Source organism: Pristiophorus japonicus, chromosome 1 (assembly GCF_044704955.1).
Source record: "Pristiophorus japonicus isolate sPriJap1 chromosome 1, sPriJap1.hap1, whole genome shotgun sequence".
Lineage (NCBI taxonomy): Eukaryota > Metazoa > Chordata > Chondrichthyes > Pristiophoridae > Pristiophorus > Pristiophorus japonicus.
In genome coordinates this window covers 16,395,226-16,413,232 of record NC_091977.1, presented here as the reverse complement: position 1 = coordinate 16,413,232, position 18,007 = coordinate 16,395,226, and the positions used below count along the sequence as shown (strand labels likewise).

The window sequence follows — 18,007 nt, the reverse complement described above, 5'->3', positions numbered from 1 at the left end:
ATAAAATTATGAAGGGCCTAGATAGAGTGGATAGGAAGGACCGAAAAGATTATTCGGGAGCTTGACAAGGTGGATGCAGAGAGGATGCTTCCACTGGTGGGGGAGACGAGAACTAGAGGGCATGATCTTAGAATAAGGGGCCACCCATTTAAATCTGAGATGAGGAGGAATTTCCTCTGAGGTTTGTAAATCGGTGGAATTCGCTGCCTCAGAGAGCTGTGGAAGCTGGGATACTGAATAATTTAAGACAGAAATAGACAGTTTCTTAAATGATAAGGGGATAAGGGGTTATGGGGAGTGGGTGGGGAAGTGGAGCGGAGTCCATGATCGGATCAGCCATAATTTTACTGAATGGTGGAGCAGGCTCGAGGGGCCGTATGGCCTACTCCTGCTCGTATTTCTTATGTTATGTCCCTTAGCAGAGGGGTCAACAATCAGGGGGCATAGATTTAAAGTAGTTGATAGAAGGATTAGAGGGGATTTGGGGAAGAATTTTTTTCACCGAGTGTGGTGGAGGTCTGGAACTCGCTGTCTGAAAGGGTGTTAGAGGCAGAAACCCTCACCACATTTAAAAATGATTTGGATGTGCACTTGAAGTGCCGTAACCTGCAGGGCTACGGACCTAGAGCTGGAAAGTGGGATTAGGCTGGGTAGCTCTGTCAGCCGGTACGGACACGATGGGCTGAATGAATGGCCTCCTTCCGTGTCATAATTTTCTATGATTCTATATTCGTGCGCTATTCCTTCCACTCACTGGAGAGCAAACCCATTTACACCACAGGATGGCCCCCACTGCCTTTCCCATCGCCTCCCACTCCCCACTTTTTTGCTACAGTCCACTCCTCTCAACTCAAAATTTAATTGACATCAGCTTCTTAATTCAAATCCATTTTTAGTACCAAATGGCCAAATTCCCACGTTATTTTGGGGATCAGCAGCATAGCGGTTGTGTTACTGGACTAGTAATCAACAGGCCTGGACTAATAATCCGGGAGTCTAGGGTTCAAATCCCACCATGGCAGCTGGGGAATTTAAATTTAATTCAATAAATCTGGAATTTAAAAAAAAAAACTAGTATCAGTAATGGTGACCATGAAACTACCGGATTGTCGGGAAAACCCATCTGGTTCACGAATGTACTTTAGGGAAGGAAATCTGCCGTCCTTACCCGGTCTGGCGTATATGTGACTCCAGACCCACAGCAACGTGGTTAGCTCTTAACAGCCCCTCTGAAATGGCCCAGCGAGACACTCAATTGTTTCGGGCGGCTCACCACCACCTTCCCAAGGGCAATTAGGGATGGGCGAAAGGCAGCCGGCCTTGCCAGTGACACCCACATCCCGTGAGTGAATAAATAAAAAAGTTACAACTGGATAATTCTAAAATTTTTAATGTGTCAAAAGAAATCCACGATGGACTGTACCAGGAATGGCGAGGGGGGGGGCGGTGAGGGCTGGATTCTAATGAAAAAAAAACTCCAACTGTGTTAATTCGAAGTGCCAGATAAATCCCCTATCTGGTTGCCATGCCAACTCCTCTAGGGTTGCACTGGTGTCTCCTGGAACTATTCGCTAATCACCAGGGCACGGCCGCAAGCAAAACCCCATGGGAGAAAAATCATAGGAACATTAAAATAAAAGGTGGCTTTCTTTAATTAAATTAAAACTTTCATTGAACACGATATTTCATCAGTTCTAATAATATTGGGGGGTGGGAGTAGAGGCCGTTTGGCTCACAGTTAAAACTCATCCAATTGGGTAACGAAAAGTGTATCCGGCTTTCCAATTGGCTGGGGGAAGAAGGCGGGGCTGCGAGGATGGACGTGTCGGGCGGCCAATGATGTGAGTGGGGGAGGGTGGGGCAGGGCGATTGGAGGTCATGTGATGAAGCCACCTGGATTGCGTCTGTAATGTATGTACCTGTGTGTCTGCTCACAGGCTTACCGGGCAGAAACATTTGGGTCATTCAGCCCGACTGCCTGCCTCTCTTCCGTGGTTACATCCGAGTCCGGTTGTCCCTGGAGATGGAGCACGTGGTGTCCACCGGTACGCTCACGGCCTTCCGCGAGAGGTGGGCACCGGAGGGACTGGAGTGCATCATCACCCCCGGCAACCAAATTTTAATTTGATGTAATGTGCCGGTTTTAGTGCCCCTCCCTTTTAGCCAGGGGGCACTTGTATAATTTGTGTTTTAGTGCCCTCAAAAAAAAAAGGGGATACTTGTTTGAAAGTGTTTGGTGTTCCCCCTCCCCCTCTTTAATCAGGGGGCACTTGATTTAATTGTTTCTTGCAAAATAGTTGCAGAGCTGTTGCAGTGTGAGTGGCTCAGCCAGTCAAGTGATATTCACAAGACTCGTCATCCACAATGAGGTATGCAGTTGTGAGCCTAGTGGACAAACTGGTAATGTGTAGTGTGATTGTTAAACCTTTGTTAATAAACCAACTGGCTCGTCATAGCAATGTGTTGCTATGAATTCTTAAGCAAAGAACCCAGGAAGCAAATACATTACAGCCCGACGGCCCTACGTTTAAAATGCTTGCAGTATATCAAAGTTCAACTTATTCTATTGGCTCGTGATCAGCATGCAGGAGACGCATCACATGCCATTGGTTAATTTCGGTTTGCTCCTTTAAGAAGCCTTCTCCGGGGATTTTTCTCTCAGTCAGCCGGGTGCCTGCACTTTTGCCCAAAGTTTTAATCGAGTCTCCTAACCCAATCATTTAGAAACCCACACGGCAACAACTTGCATTTATATAGCGCCTTTAACGCAGTAAAACGTCGCAAGGCGCTTCCCAGGAGCGGTTATCAGACAAAAATTTGACACCGAGCCCACAATAAGGAGATATTAGGCCAGACGACCAAATGCTTGGTCAAAGAGGTAGCTTTTAAGGAGCGTCTTAAAGGAGGAGAGGGGGGGCGAAGAGGGTTAGGGAGGGAATTCCAGAGCTGAGGGCACAGCCGCCAATGGTGGAGTGAGTAAAATCGAGGATGCACAAGAGTCCAGAACTGGAGGAGCATGGAGATCTGAGGGATATAGGGCTGGTGGAGGTTACAGAGATAGGGAGGGGGCAAGACCATGGAGGGATTTGAAAACACGGATGAGAATTTTAAATCTGAGAGGTTGCCAGACCGGAAGCCAATGTAGCAAGCACAGGGGTGATGAGTGAGCAGGAAGCATACGGGCAGCAGAGTTTAGGCTGAGCTCAAGTTTCCAGATTAAGAGTCTGTGTTTGCCTGACACAGAGTGTACGCTCTCTTCCTGCAGGGAGGCACCCCAGTTACTGAAGCCTCGATAGCATAGCCCGAGGGATTCCATATCTTGTGCAGTTGTATGTACTCAGCTGGTGTTTGAACAGGTGAAACCATGTAGTCTACCAGCAGAGGGTGCTGGTTAGCTATCTTTGGTTTGCCAAGCTGGAATCTACCCTATCTGCTAGGGGAATGTGGGGGAGGGGGGGGTGCGGGCATTGGGTTAGTGGGGAATACAGCAGTGTCGGGTGAAGTAGTACAGGTTGAACTTCACTTATCTAGAACCCTCGGGACCTGGCCGGATAAGGGATTTGTCCGGATGAGGGGTGATCATGTTAAATTGGATGGTAGAGGTACTGAGCAAGGGGATATCGGGGCCGACTGGCTTGGGGCTGGGAGTGCGGCAGAGAGATCATGGTGGGGGGGTGGGGTGGGGGCTGGATCGAGGTCAGCCAGCGATTGCAGGAGTCGACAGCGAGGAGGGACTTCAATTTGTTCATGTCGGAGTTCTGCGCATGCGCCACCGGTGGCAGGGAATGGTTCTGGACGAGGGGTGGTTCCAGATAAGGGAGTTCTGGATAAGGGAGGTTCAACCTGTACTGGAACCCGGGGCACCAAGAACATCCTGGGCCCTTCTGCACCTTCTCGCACACAACCTCCCACCACCACGCAACCTAAAGTCGCCATTTAAATGCAAGTTGATGTTGTAACACCTGTGGAGGAAAGAGGATGAAAACTAGCTTCAAATGTGTAGCAGGTGGTGAAATGTGTAACTACAACTTGTATTTATATAGAAACATAGAAAATAGGTGCGGGAGTAGGCCATTCGGCCCTTCGAGCCTGCACCGCCATTCTATAAAATCATGGCTGATCATTCCCTCAGTACCCCTTGCCCGTTTTCTCTCCATACCCCTTGATCTCCTTAGCCGTAAGGGCCATATCTAAACCCCTCTTGAATATATCAAATGAACTGGCAAAAACAACTCTCTGCAGCAGGGAATTCCACAGGTTAACAACTCTGTGAAGAAGTTTCTCCTCATCTCAGTCCTAAATGGCCTACCCTTATCCTAAGACTGTGTCCCCTGGTTCTGGGCTTCCCCAACATCAGGAACATTCTTCTCGCATCCAACTTGTCCAGTCCCGTCAGAATCTTATATGTTTCTATGAGATCCCCTCTCATCCTTCTACACTCCAGTGTACAAAAGCCCAGTTGATCCAGTCTCTCCACATAGGTCAGTCCAGCCATCCCGGGGAACAGTCTGGTGAACCTTCGCTGCACTCCCTCAATAGCAAGAACGTCCTTCCTCAGATTAGACGACCAAAAACTGAACCCAATATTCCAGGTGAGGCCTCACCAAGGCCCTGTACAACTGCAGTAAGACCTCCCTGCTCCTATACTCAAATCCCCTAGCTATGAAGGCCCAACATGCCATTTGCCTTCTTCACCGCCTGCTGTACCTGCATGCCAACTTTCAATGACTGATGAACCATGACACCCAGGTCTCGTTGTACCTCCCCTTTTCCTAATCTGCCGCCATTCAGATAATATTCTGCCTTCGTGTTTTTGCCCCCAAAGTGGATAACCTCACATTTATCCGCATTATACTGCATCTGCCATGTATTTGCCCACTCACCTAACCTGTCCAAATCACCCTGCAGCCTCTTAGCGTCCCCCTCACAGCTCACACCACCAACCAGTTTAGTGTAATCTGCAAACTTGGAGATATTACACTCAATTCCTTCATTTAATCATGAATATATATTGTAAAGAGCTGGGGTCCCAGCACTGAGCCCTGTGGCACCCCACTAGTCACTGCCTGCCATTCTGAAAAGGACCTGTTTATCCCGACTCTCTGCCTCCTATCTGCCAACTAGTTCTCTATCCACGTCAGTACATTACCCCAAATACCATGTGCTTTGATTTTGCACACCAATTTCTTGTGTGGGACCTTGTCAAAAGCCTATTGAAAGTCCAAATACACCACACCCACTGGTTCTCCCTTGTCCACTCTACTAGTTACATCCTCAAAAAACTCCATAAGATTAGTCAAGCATAATTTCCCTTTCACAAATCCATACTGACTTGGACCGATCCTGTCACTGCTTTCCAAATGCGCTGCTATTTCATCCTTAATGATTTATTCCAACATTTTCCCCCACTACTGATGTCAGGCTGACCGGTCTATAATTACCCGTTTTCTCTCTCCCTCCTTTTTTAAAAAGTGATGTTACATTAGCTACCCTCCAGTCTATAGGAACTGATCCAGAGTCAATAGGCTGTTGGAAAATGATCACTAATGCATCCACTATTTCTAGGGCCACTTCCTTAAGTACTCTGGGATGCAGACTATCAGGCCCCGGGGATTTATCAGCTTTCAATCAAATCAATTTCCCACCTAATAAGGATATCCTTCAGTTCCTCCTTCTCACTAGACCCTCGGTCCCCTAGTACCTCGGGAAGGTTATTTGTGTCTTCCTTCGTGAAGACAGAACCAAAGTATTTGTTCAATTGGTCTACCATTTCTTTGTTCCCCATTATAAATTCACCTGAATCCGACTGCAAGGGATCTATGTTTGTCTTCACTAATCTTTTTCTCTTCACACATCTATAGAAGCTTTTGAGTCAGTTTTTATGTTCCCAGCAAGCTTCCTCTCGTACTCTATTTTCCCCCTCTTAATTAAATCCTTTGTCCTCCTCTGCTGAATTCTAAATTTCTCCCAGTCCTCCAGTTTGCTGCTTTTTCTGGCTAATTTATATGCCTCTTCCTTGGATTTAACACTATCCTTAATTTCCCTTGTTAGCCACGGTTGAGCCACCTTCCCCATTTTATTTTTACTCCAGACAGGGATGTACAATTGTTGAAGTTCATCCATGTGATCTTTAAATGTTTGCCATTGCCTATCCACCATCAACTATTTATCAATTGCCAGTCTAATCTAGCCAATTCACACCTCATACCGTCGAAGTTACCTTTCCTTAAGTTCAGGACCCTAGTTTCTGAATTAACTGCGTCACTCTCCATCTTAATAAAAAATTCTACCATATTATGGTCACTCTTCCCCAAAGTACCTCGCACAAGATTGCTAATTAGTCCCTTCTCATTACACATCACCCAGTCGAGGATGGCCAGCTCTCTCGTTGGTTCCTCGACATATTGGTCTAGAAAACCATCCCTAATGCACTCCAGGAAATCCTCCTCCACTGCATTGCTCCCAGTTTGGTTAGCCCAATCAATACGTAAGTCGCCCATGATAACTGCTGTACCTTTATTGCACGCATCCTTTAGTTCTGGTTTGATGCTGTTCCCAACCTCACTACTACTGTTTGGTGGTCTGTACACAACTCCCACTAGCGTTTTCTGCCCTTTGGTATTCCGCAGCTCCACCCATACCGATTCCACATCATCCAAGCTAATGTCCCTCCTTACTATTACATTAATTTCCCCTTTAACCAGCAATGCCACCCTGCCTCCTTTTCCTCTCTGTCTATCCTTCCTAAATGTTGAATACCCCTGGATGTTGAGTCCCCAGCCTTGGTCACCCTGGAGCCATGTCTCCGTGATGCCAATCACATCATACCCGTTAACTGCTATCTGCGCAGTTAATTCGTCCACCTTATTCCGAATACTCCTCGCATTGAGGCACATAGCCTTCAGGCTTGTCTTTCTAACACGCTTTGCCCCTTTAGAATTTTGCTGTAATGTGGCCCTTTTTGTTTTTTGCCTTGGGTTTCTCTGCCCTCCACTTTTACTATTCGCCTTTCTATCTTTTGCTTCTGCTTCCATTTTATTTCCCTCTGTCTCCTTGCATAGGTTCCCATCCCCCTGCCATATTAGTTTAACCCCTCCCCAACAGCACTAGCAAACACTCTCCCTCGGACATTGGTTCCGGTCCTGCCCAGGTGCAGATTGCCCGGTTTGTACTGGTCCCACCTCCCCCAGAACCAGTTCCAATGTCCCAGGAATTTGAATCCCTCCCTTCTGCACCACTCCTGAAGCCACAGATTCATCTGAGCTATCCTGTGCCTTGAATATAGTGAAACGTTTCAAGGCCCTTCACAGGAGTGTTACAAGACAAAAGATTTGACACCGAGTCACATCAGGAGAAATTAGGGCAGGTGACGAAAAGCTTGGTCAAAGAAATAGGTTTTAAGGAGCATCTTAAAAGGAGGAAAGAGGGGCGGAGATATTTAGGCAGGGAGTTCCAGAGTTTGGGGCCTAGGTAGCAGAAGGCACAGCCACCAATGGTTGAGCGATTATAATCCGGGATGCTCAGGAAGGCAGAATTAGAGGAGCACATATTTCGGGGTGGGGGGTTGTGGGGCTGGAGGAAATTGCAGAGATAGGGAGGGGGCGAGGCTATGGAGGGATTTGAAAACAAGGATGAGAATTTTGAAATCGAGGCGTTGCTTAACCGGGAGCCAATGTAAAAAGACCCAGCGTGAAGCCTTTGAACTGAAGCACGGTTTGAGCAGAACAAAATATATATTCATAATATAGACACAGACTTACAACAAATCTACTGTTAACTTTCTCTAAAATCTTCTTTTCGTTTAATGCCATGGTTTCTCCTTTCCGTTTTTTTATCCTCTTCTTTTCCAGCTTTTTACAGGCGTACATTTTCCCCGTCGCACGCACTTGACAAGCGCACACCTGGGTGGGGCGGGGGGGGGGGGGGGGGGGGAAAAGAAACAAGTGAAGCACAATTAGTCTCAATCGGATCATCGGATTGGTTCGGGTTGAGGGAGGAAGGTTGAGCAAGGCAGCAGAACTCCTAGCTCTGCTTTGTATATTATTGACATCCGTAACATCCATCTGATCAGGCAGGTAGGACATTGGCTTGGCACGTGATGTCAGAGGACACAGCACCTCTGATAATGCTGCACTCCATCCGTACTCCCCTCAGCAGTGTCAGTCCGTGGCTCAGACGGTAGCACCCTCGCCTCGGAAGCTGGACAGTTGTGGGTTCGAGCCCCATTCCGGAGACCCCAAGCGCATAATACAGACCGACACTCCCAGTGCAGTACTGAGGGAATGCTGCACCACTGTCGGAGGGCCGTCTTTCGGATCAGACATTAAACCGAAGCCCCATCAGCCTCTCAGTTGGATGTAAAAGATCCCATGGGGCTATTTCAAAGAAGTGCGGGGGAGTTATCCCCGGTATCTGGGCCAACCCTCAACTAACATCACAAACAAATTACCTGATCGTTGGCTGGGTCATTGAATGTATTCAAGGTGGAGAGAGACAGATTCTTGAAAGATAAGGGAGACAAGGGGAAGTGGAGTTGAGGCCAGGATCAGATCAGCCATGATTATATTAAATGGCAGAGCAGGCTTGAGGGGCCAAATGGCCTACTCCTGCTCCTATTTCCTATGTTCTTATTATCACACGGCTGTTTGTGGGAGCTTGCTGTGCGCAAATTGGCTGCCGCGTTTCCTACATTACAACACTTCAAAAAAGTACTTCATTGGCAGCAAAGTGCTTTGAGGCGTCCTGAGGTTGTGAAAGGCGCTATAGAAATGCAATCTATGGGGGGTAAAATTGAGGGTGTTTGCACCTCCTGTTAGCGCCCCTTGGGCACAGCGACCGGTTTTCACCCCCAGGACTAAAATCTGGTAACGCCCAGTGAAGCTGCCGCCGGCAATGCCCGCAACAGCTTCACGGGGCGCGTATCGGTTTGTCGGCTGCTCGCGGAGCGATAATTAAAGGGGAGGTGCGGCACGAAAAAAAATGGCCGACCATGGTGGCGGCCTTCTTGTTGGTCGATCGCTGGATCCGTGCTGCCAAGGCATCCCACTCCCTGGTGGCCCAGGGGTGGCCCAGTCCCCCTCCTGCAGAGTTGCCAGCTTGGCCCTCCCCTTTAAATGGAAGGGGAGGGCCCCGTCTATCCGCCAGCTGTACACATCCCACCGCGTAGCGCTGCGAACTTCACGTGGCTTTACTCCCCCCCCCCCCCACCCCCCCCAACCCATTCCCCACAGGAAGTGCAGCGCGATATATAGGTCACGGTGCCGGACCTCCGCATCTTGCGCGGGAACTCCCGCCTCGCGGCTGTTACCACCGCCAAATGGGCCGGCATCGAATTTTGCGGCCATTCTCTCCCTCTCTCGCTTTTTAACCCATGTCTTGAGCGCAGGGTTCAAATCCAAATTTCTGATCCAGAGGAGAGAGTTCCACTGAGGTGAACCAAGAAGACACCACTAAGCTGTGCAATGGTCGGCTCGGCAACATTTACTGTCACTCGCCTCTCCAAGGTCCCTCAATGCTGAACGATGCATAACAAGTAGGGAAGTCTTGCTACAACTGTACAGGGTGTAAATGAGACCACATCTGGAGTACTGCGTACAGTTTTGGTCTCCTTATTTAAGGAGGGATATTACCTGCATTGGAGGCAGTTCAGAGAAGGTTCACGAGGTTGATTCTGGAGATGAAGGGGTTGACTTAAGAAATGTTGAGCAGGTTGGGCCTATACTCATTGGAGTTTAGAAGAATGAGAGGGCATCTTATTGAAACATGTAAAGATTCTGAGGGGGCTTAAAAAGGTGGATGCAGAGAGGATATTTCTCCTCGTGGGGGAATTTAGAACTAGGGGGCATAGTTTCAGAATAAGGGGCCGCCAATTTAAAACTGAGATGAGGAGGAATTTCTTCTCGGAGGGTTGTAAATCTGTGGAATTCTCTGCCCCAGAGAGCTTTGGAGGCTGGGTCATTGAATATATTTAAGGTGGAGACAGATTTTTGAACGTGAAGGGTTTATGGGGAACAGGCAGGGAAGTGGAGTTGAGGCCAGGATCAGATCAGCCATGATCTTATTGAATGGTGGAGCAGGCTCGAGGGGTCATATGGCCAACACCTGCTCCTAATTCTTATGTTCTTATATTTATGGGTCGAGCTGTTGTAAGACTGTCTAAAGTCACTCAGGACTAAGCACGAGAGGCAACGCGTGGGAATTAACCTTTCCTTTCGCACAGGGGGAAGTGGTCATCACACCTGCATCTATAGGGTACGGTAGCATAGTGGTTATGTTACTGGACTAGTAATCTAGAGGCCGGATTAATAATCTGGAGACAAGAGTTCAAATCCCACCACGGCAGCTGGGGAATTTTAAACTCAGGTTAATTAAATAAAACTGGAATTTTAAATAAAAATGCTGGTGTCAGTAATGGTGACTAGCGGATTGTCGTTCAAACCCCATCTGGTTCACTCTTGTCCTTTAGGGAAGGAAATCTGCCATCCTTACCCGGTCTGGCCGATATGTACTACGACAAAGTCAGCACCGTGCGAGTACCTTCACACGGACTGCAGCGGTTCAGGGCGGCGGCTCACCACCACCTTCTCAAGGGCAATAAATTCCAGCCACACCAGCGACAGGTAAACGAGTAAATTAAAACACCCACATAGGACGCGAGAAAGATCCTCAGTGATTCATTCAACCACAAACACGATTACTGTACTCACCTCGCCAAATCCGCCTTTTCCCAGCACGCGATAATGCCTGAAAGTATTTTTCGTTGCAGGTTGCCTAACAGAGGAAAAGACGACAAGGGAAGCCATTAATGTCGGGCAGGAGAGGAAAGTCAAGTCAGAGTCCAAGGGTACAAACTGTACTCTCGCAGTCAATGCAAGGGAACAACCTTTGGTGCTTCTACAGACTCATGTCTCCCTGGCTGTGCAGGTGGGAGCTATTGGGACAACAACAACTTACATTCATATAGTGCCTTCAATGTAGTACCTGTACAATGTTCCAAGGCGCTTCAATCAAACACAATTTGACACCAAGCCACATAAGGAGATATTAGGACAGGCGACCAAAGGCTTGGTCAAAGAGGTAGGTTTGAAGGAGCGTCTTAAAAGTAGGAGAGAGGGGTAGAAAGATGGAGAGGGAATTCCAGAGCTGAGGGCCCAGGCAGCTGAAGGCACAGCACCAATGGTGGAGTGATTATAATCGGGGATGCTCAAGAGGCCAGAATTGGAGGAGCGCTGACATCAGGGTTGTGGGGCTGGGGGAGGCTACAGAGATAAACGAGTCAGGTGAATTGTTCACTGTAGTGAAGGATTCAAATATTGAGGATACAAGATAAAAATGATAAAAGCAAAAAGGAAAATTAGAGAAGTTTTTTTTGTTTAAAAAAAAAGTTAATACAAGTGTGACGTCCGAAATCCGTAAACCTTGGGACCAAGGCCATTCCGGATTCCGGGCATTTCTGGATTTCAGAACTTTTTTTTTCCTGGGCCAAGGAAGGTAGGTAGGGGGTGGGACGCCGGAGGTCAGGGGATCGGGATCGGGGCCTCAGGATCATTGGGGTCCTCGCGAGGTCGGGCCGAGGGAGGCCGGATTTCGGAACATTTTCCGTTTTCCGAACGACCCCGCCACGGATCGGCCCGGTGTCCGGATTCTGGAACATTCCGGATTTTGGATGTCACAGCTGTAGGTGGTCTCAATGACAACAACTTGCATTATACAATGTCTTTAACGTAGTACAACATCCTAAGGCACTTCACAGAAACATTAACACAATGTGACACCAAGTCACACAGATATTAGGACAGGTGACCAAAAGCTTGGGAGTGGGACGACTTCAATCGCTCTTTCAAAGAGCCAGCACAGGCATGATGGGCCGAATGGCCTCCCCCTGTGCTATGTAATTGTGTAAGGCCCACTGAAGATTTTTGTAAACAAAGGATTAAAAATAGGTCAAAATGACCAGAAACGGCCCTTGAAACAGATAGTAAAAATGGATTCAAAGAGGTAATCATTAACACCTGGTAGGGAGAACAGGGAGAGGTGATATAAACTAAATGGTACAATTTTAAAGGTGGTGCAGGAACAGAGAGACCTGAGAGATTCACGAACGCAAGTCTTTGAAGGTGGCATGTTGATAAGGCTGTTAATTGAGCATACAGAATTCTGGGCTTTGTAAATAGAGGCACAGAGTACAACAGCAAGGAGTGTCTCACTCCCCAAAGCCTTTCCACCATCTACAAGGCACAAGTCAGGAGTGTGATGGAATACTCTTCACTTGACTGGATGAGCGCAGCTCCAACAACACTCAAGAAGCTCAACACTATCTTGGACAAAGCAGCCTGTTTGATTGGCTCCCCATCCACCACCTTCAACATTCACTCCCTCCACCACCTGCGCCCCCTGGCTGCAGTGTGCACCATCTACAAGATGCACTGCAGCAACTTGCCAAGGCTTCTTTGACAGCACCTCCCAAACCCGCGACCTCTACCACCTAGCAGGACAAGGGCAGCAGGTGCATGGGAACACCATCACCTGCAAGTTCCCCTCCAAGTCACACACCATCCTGACTTGGAAATATATCGCCGTTCAGTCATCGTCGTTGGATCAGAATCGTGAAACTCCCTCCCTAACAGCACGGTGAGAGTACCTTCACCACACGGACTGCAGCGGTTCAAGGCGGCAGCTCACCACCACCTTCTCGAGGGCAATTAGGGATGGGCAACAAATGCCAGCCTTGCCAGCGACGCCCACATCCCATAAACAAATAAAAAAAAAGTTATGCTAAACCTTTATAAGTTATTGGTTAGACCGAGGCTGGAGTCTGGTGTCCAATTCTGGTCACCACATTTTAAGATACTAGGGACGCTACCAGGGCTGACAGGCTGCAGTTTTGTGGAGAGACTGGAGAAGCTGGGATTGTTCTCCTTCGAGCAGAGAAGGTTAAGGGGAGGTTTAACAGAGGTTTTAAAAATCATAAAGGGTTTCGGTCGAGTATATTGTGTCTGTAAGCACTCTAGTAATGACTCCACGAGGTAAGGTATTGCACTTGAACTGTTGTGACCTTAGTCCATTTATTGCAGCTCCTGAATGAGGATACAGTAAGGTGAACTCCCTTTTATACCTGGTTACCTGCAGTGTGCAGGTGACCTCTAAGTCTCCACCAGTTGCACCCTCTGGTGGTACAGGTATAGTGTATACACAGTGTGAAGATACATTCAGTGGTCTCATGTAACTGTACATTGAGTGTACAGGATACATACATACATTATACATACACAACAGAGTAGATAGGGAGAAATTGTTTCCACTCGCAGAAGAGTCAGTAACCAGAGGACACAGATTTAAGGTCATTGGCAAAAGAACCAGGGGTGAGCATAGATTTTTTTTTATAAAACAAACATAGCAAGTTGAAAATGTGTTGCCTTCAAATGGGAATTGGAGAAATACTCTGAAAAGGAGAGATTTGCAGGGCGGTGGGGAATGGGATGGGGGAGTGGGACTAACCGGATCACTCGTTCGAAGAGCCGGCACAGGCACGATGGGCCGAATGGCCTCCTTCTGTGCTGTGAGAGTCTAAAAGCCAGGCAGGTGGTTTTTGTAAATAAAAGAACGTGAGACTTGGATTTATGTAACGCCTTTCACGACCACCGGACAATAGATCAAAATGACCAGAAAGAAGCCCTTGAAACAGACAGTAAAACGGGCTGAAGCGATAATATTACTGGAGGAAGGGGGGGGGGGGGGGGGGGGGGAATTGAAGAACATAGCGAGAAAATGGACAGGCGAGGTTGACATCCATCAACAAGTTGTCGGGTGCAATGGCCTTTGGTGATCTCCCTTATAATGAATATATCAGCGCCATCAACAGCCAATTTTCCCCCTCCCCGTTGGATAGGTTTGGCAGGGTATTATGCACCATTGTGCGACACCCACCTCACTGCACAGAAACCAGTGTCAACCCAGGGCTGTCAATTGGATTTGCACAGCAGCCTTGGCAATGGCCATGAACCATCACTTGGAGAGGTCCACCGAGCTGGAAACAGTGCGGTGACAACAATGGTGGGCTGGGGGGAGGGGGGAACCAAACACAAAGGAATGCATGAAAGCAAAATTAATTTATACGCGTAAATAAACAACTTGTATTTATTTAACGCCTTTGACATCACAGGCAGCCCCTCGGAATCGAGGAAGACTTGCTTCCACTGTAAAAGTGAGTTCTCAGGTGACTGTACAGTCCATAGAAACATAGAAAATAGGTGCAGGAGTCGGCCATTCGGCCCTTCGAGCCTGCACCATCATTCATGATCATGGCTGATCATTCACCTCAGTACCCCTTTCCTGCTTTCTCTCCATACCCCTTGATCCCTTTAGCCGTAAGGGCCACATCTAACTCCAGGAATTACAGTCCCTGTCACAGGTGGGACAGTCGTTGAGGGAAAGGGTGGATGGGGAATCTGGTTTGCCGCACGCTTCCTTCCGCTGCCTGCGCTTGATTTCTGCATGCTCTCGGCAACGAGACTCGAGGTGCTCAGCGCCCTCCCGGATGCTCTTCCTCCACTTAGGGCGGTCCTGGGCCAGGGATTCCCAGGTGTCGGTGGGGATGTTGCACTTTATCAAGGAGGCTTTGAGAGTGTCCTTGAAACGTTTCCTCTATCCACCTGGGGACCGCTTACTGTGTAGGAGCTCCGAGTAGAGCGCTTGTTTTGGGAGTCTTGTGACACAGTAAATCGTCCAAAGGCGCTTCACAAGAGTATTATAAGATAAAAACAACTTTGACACCAAGCCCAGATAAGAAGAAATTATGGTAGATGAACAAAAGCTTGGTCAAAGAGTAGGTTTTAAGGAGCTTCTTGAAGGAGGAACAAGAGGTAGAGAGGCGGAGAGGTTTAGGCAGGGAGTTCCAGAGCTCGGGGCCCAGGCAGCTGAAGACACAGCCACCAATGGTTGAGTGATTATAATCAGGGATGCTCAATGGGGCAGAATTTGAGGATATCTCGGGGGGCTGGGGGAGGCTGGAGGTGATTACAGAGACAGGGAGGGGCGAGACCATAGAGGGATCTATAAACAAGTGTGAGAATTTTGAAACTGAGGCGTTGCTTAACCAGAAGCTAATGAAGGTCAGTGAGCACAGGCGATGGGTGAGCAGGACTTGGTGCGAGTGAGGACACGGGTTGCCGATGTTTTGGATGACCTCAAGTTTACATAGGGTAAAATTTGGGAGGCTAGCCAGGAGCCAAGTCTATAGGTACAACAGACCAAAATTATCAGAAAGTCGTCCGTAAAACAGACAGTAAAAATGTCTGAAGTGATAATCAAACTGTTACTGAAGAAAGGGTGAATTGAAGAAAATGGATAGATCGGAGCACGTGGTGATGTGCTCATGGGAACATCAAAAGGAGGTTGGCCACCATCGGGCAGCAAGGGAACAGTTGCGGAGGGTAACGTGTCCCACTGGTGGAGAAGGGGACCATTTTCAGGGAGACCACCGCTATTTAACCCCTCCCCCCAAAGCCCAGTAATCCAAAAACCAGCTCACAGTCTAAACAGAGCAGGTCTCTGAGCCAGCGGGACTAGACACTGGGTTGAACCGAATCCCTTCGCAAACTAACCTGGACTGCAGGAAAGGATTCGCCCAATCAGGCACTGCTTTACATTCTAAACAAGGCATCTCATAGAAACATAGAAAATAGGTGCAGGAGCAGGCCATTCGGCCCTTCTAGCCTGCAACGCCATTCAATGAGTTCATGGCTGAACATGCAACTTCAGTACCCCATTCCTGCTTTCTCACCATACCCCTTGATTCCCCTAGTAGTAAGGATCTCATTGAAACATACAAGATTCTGAGGGCAATCGACAGGTTGGATGCGGAGAGGCGGTTTTCCCTGACTGCAGAGTCTAGAACGAGGGGGCACAGTCTCAGGATAAGGGGTCGGGCATTTAAGTGACAGATGAGGAGGAATTTCTTTCTCCCCGAGGGTTGTGAATCTTTGGAATTCTCTGCCCCAAAGGGTTGTGGATACTGAATCATCGAGTATATTCAAGGCTGAGATGGATACATATTTTGCACTCTAGGGGAATCAAGGGATGTGGAAAAATTGAATTTTTTTTTGTGTTCGTGGGATGTGGGCGTCGCTGGCAAGGCCAGCATTTATTGTCCATCCCTAATTGCCCTTGAAACATAGAAACAGAAACATAGAAAATAAGTGCAGGAGTAGGCCATTCGGCCCTTCGAGCCTGCACTGCCATTCAATAAGATCATAGAAACATAGAAAATAGGTGCAGGAGTAGGCCATTCGGCCCTTCTAGCCTGCACCGCCATTCAATGAGTTCATGGCTGATCATTCCCTCAGTACCCCTTTCCTGTTTTCTCTCCATACCCCTTGATCCCTTTAGCCGTAAGGGCCATATCTAACTCCCTCTTGAATATATCCAATGAACTGGCATCAACAACTCTCTGCGGTAGGGAATTCCATAGGTTAACAACTCAGTGAAGTAGTTCCTCTTCATCTCAGTCCTAAATGGCTTACTCCTTATCCTTAGATTGTGTCCCCTGGTTCTGGACTTCCCTAACATCGAGAACATTCTTCCTGCATCTAACCTGTCCCGTCAGAATTTTATATGTTTCTATGAGATCCCCTCTCATCCTTCTAAACTCCAGTGTATAAAGGCCCAGTCGATCCAGTCTCTCCTCATATGACAGTCCTGCCATCCCGGGAATCAGTCTGGTGAACCTTCGCTGCACTCCCTCAATAGCAAGAACGTCCTTCCTCAGATTAGGAGACCAAAACTGAACACAATATTCCAGGTGAGGCCTCATCAAGGCCCTGTACAACTGCAGTAAGACCTCCCTGCTCCTAGACTCAAATTCCCTAGCTATGAAGGCCAACATGCCATTTGCCATCTTCACTGCCTGCTGTACCTGCATGCCAATGTTCAATGACTGATGTACCATGACACCCAGGTCTTGTTGTACCTCCCCTTTTCCTAATCTGTCACCATTCATATAATATTCTGCCTGCCTGTTTTTGCTACCAAAGCGGATAACCTCACATTTATCCACATTATACTGCATTTGCCCACTCACCTAACCTGTCCAAGTCACCCTGCAGCCTCTTGGCATCCTCCTCACAGCTCACACCGCCACCCAGCTTAGTGTCATCTGCAAACTTGGAGATATTACACTCAATTCCTTCATCTAAATCATTGATGTATATTGTAAATAGCTGGGGTCCCAGCACTGAGCTCTGCGGCACCCTGAAAAGTACCCGTTTATCCCAACTCTTTGCTTCCTGTCTCACACAGATAGATAGATTTTTAACCAATAAGGGAATTAAGGGCTATGGGGAGCGGGCGGGTAAGTGGAGCTGAGTCCACGGCCAGATCAGCCATGATCTTTTTAAATGGCGGAGCAGGCTCGAGGGGCTAGATGGCCTACTCCTGTTCCTAATTCTTATGTTCTTATGTTCAACCAGTTCTCTATCCATGTCAGTACATTACCCCCAATTCCATGTGCTTTAATTTTGTACACCAGTCTCTTGTGTGGGACCTTGTCAAAAGCCTTTGAAAGTCCAAATATACCACATCCACTGGTTCTCCCTTGTCCACCCTACTAGCTACATCCTCAAAAGATTCTAGAAGATTTTATCAAGCATGATTTCACTTTCATAAATCCATGCTGACTTGGACCGATCCTGTCACTGCTTTCCAAATGTACTGCTATTTCATCTTTAATAACTGATTCCAACATTTTCCCCGTCAGGCTAACCGGTCTATAATTACCCGTTTTCTCTCTCCCTCCTTTTTTAAAAAGTAGTGTTACATTAGGTACCCTCCAGTCCATAGGAACTGATCCAGAGTCGATAGACTGTTGGAAAATGATCACCAATGCATCTGCTATTTCTAGGGCCACTTCCTTAAGTACTCTGGGATGCAGACTATCAGGCCCTGGGGATTTATCAGCCTTCAAACCCAATTTCCCCAACACTGAAGGTGGTGGTGAGCCGCCGCCTTGAAC

General features: G+C 47.9%; 1 protein-coding gene across 2 annotated transcripts in view; it reads right to left on the bottom strand.

Moving 5' to 3' along the window:
* The window catches only part of LOC139262635 (G protein-coupled receptor kinase 6-like), a 188,113-nt gene that overhangs the window by 24,350 nt on the left and 145,756 nt on the right, over positions 1 to 18,007 (bottom strand). For both annotated transcript variants that reach the window (XM_070877790.1, XM_070877798.1), the window contains 2 exons: positions 10,707 to 10,770; positions 7,761 to 7,901 (listed from right to left, as the gene is read on the bottom strand). In XM_070877790.1, the coding sequence (XP_070733891.1) occupies positions 7,761 to 7,901; positions 10,707 to 10,770 (205 nt within the window). The remainder of the gene's footprint in view (positions 1 to 7,760; positions 7,902 to 10,706; positions 10,771 to 18,007) is intronic.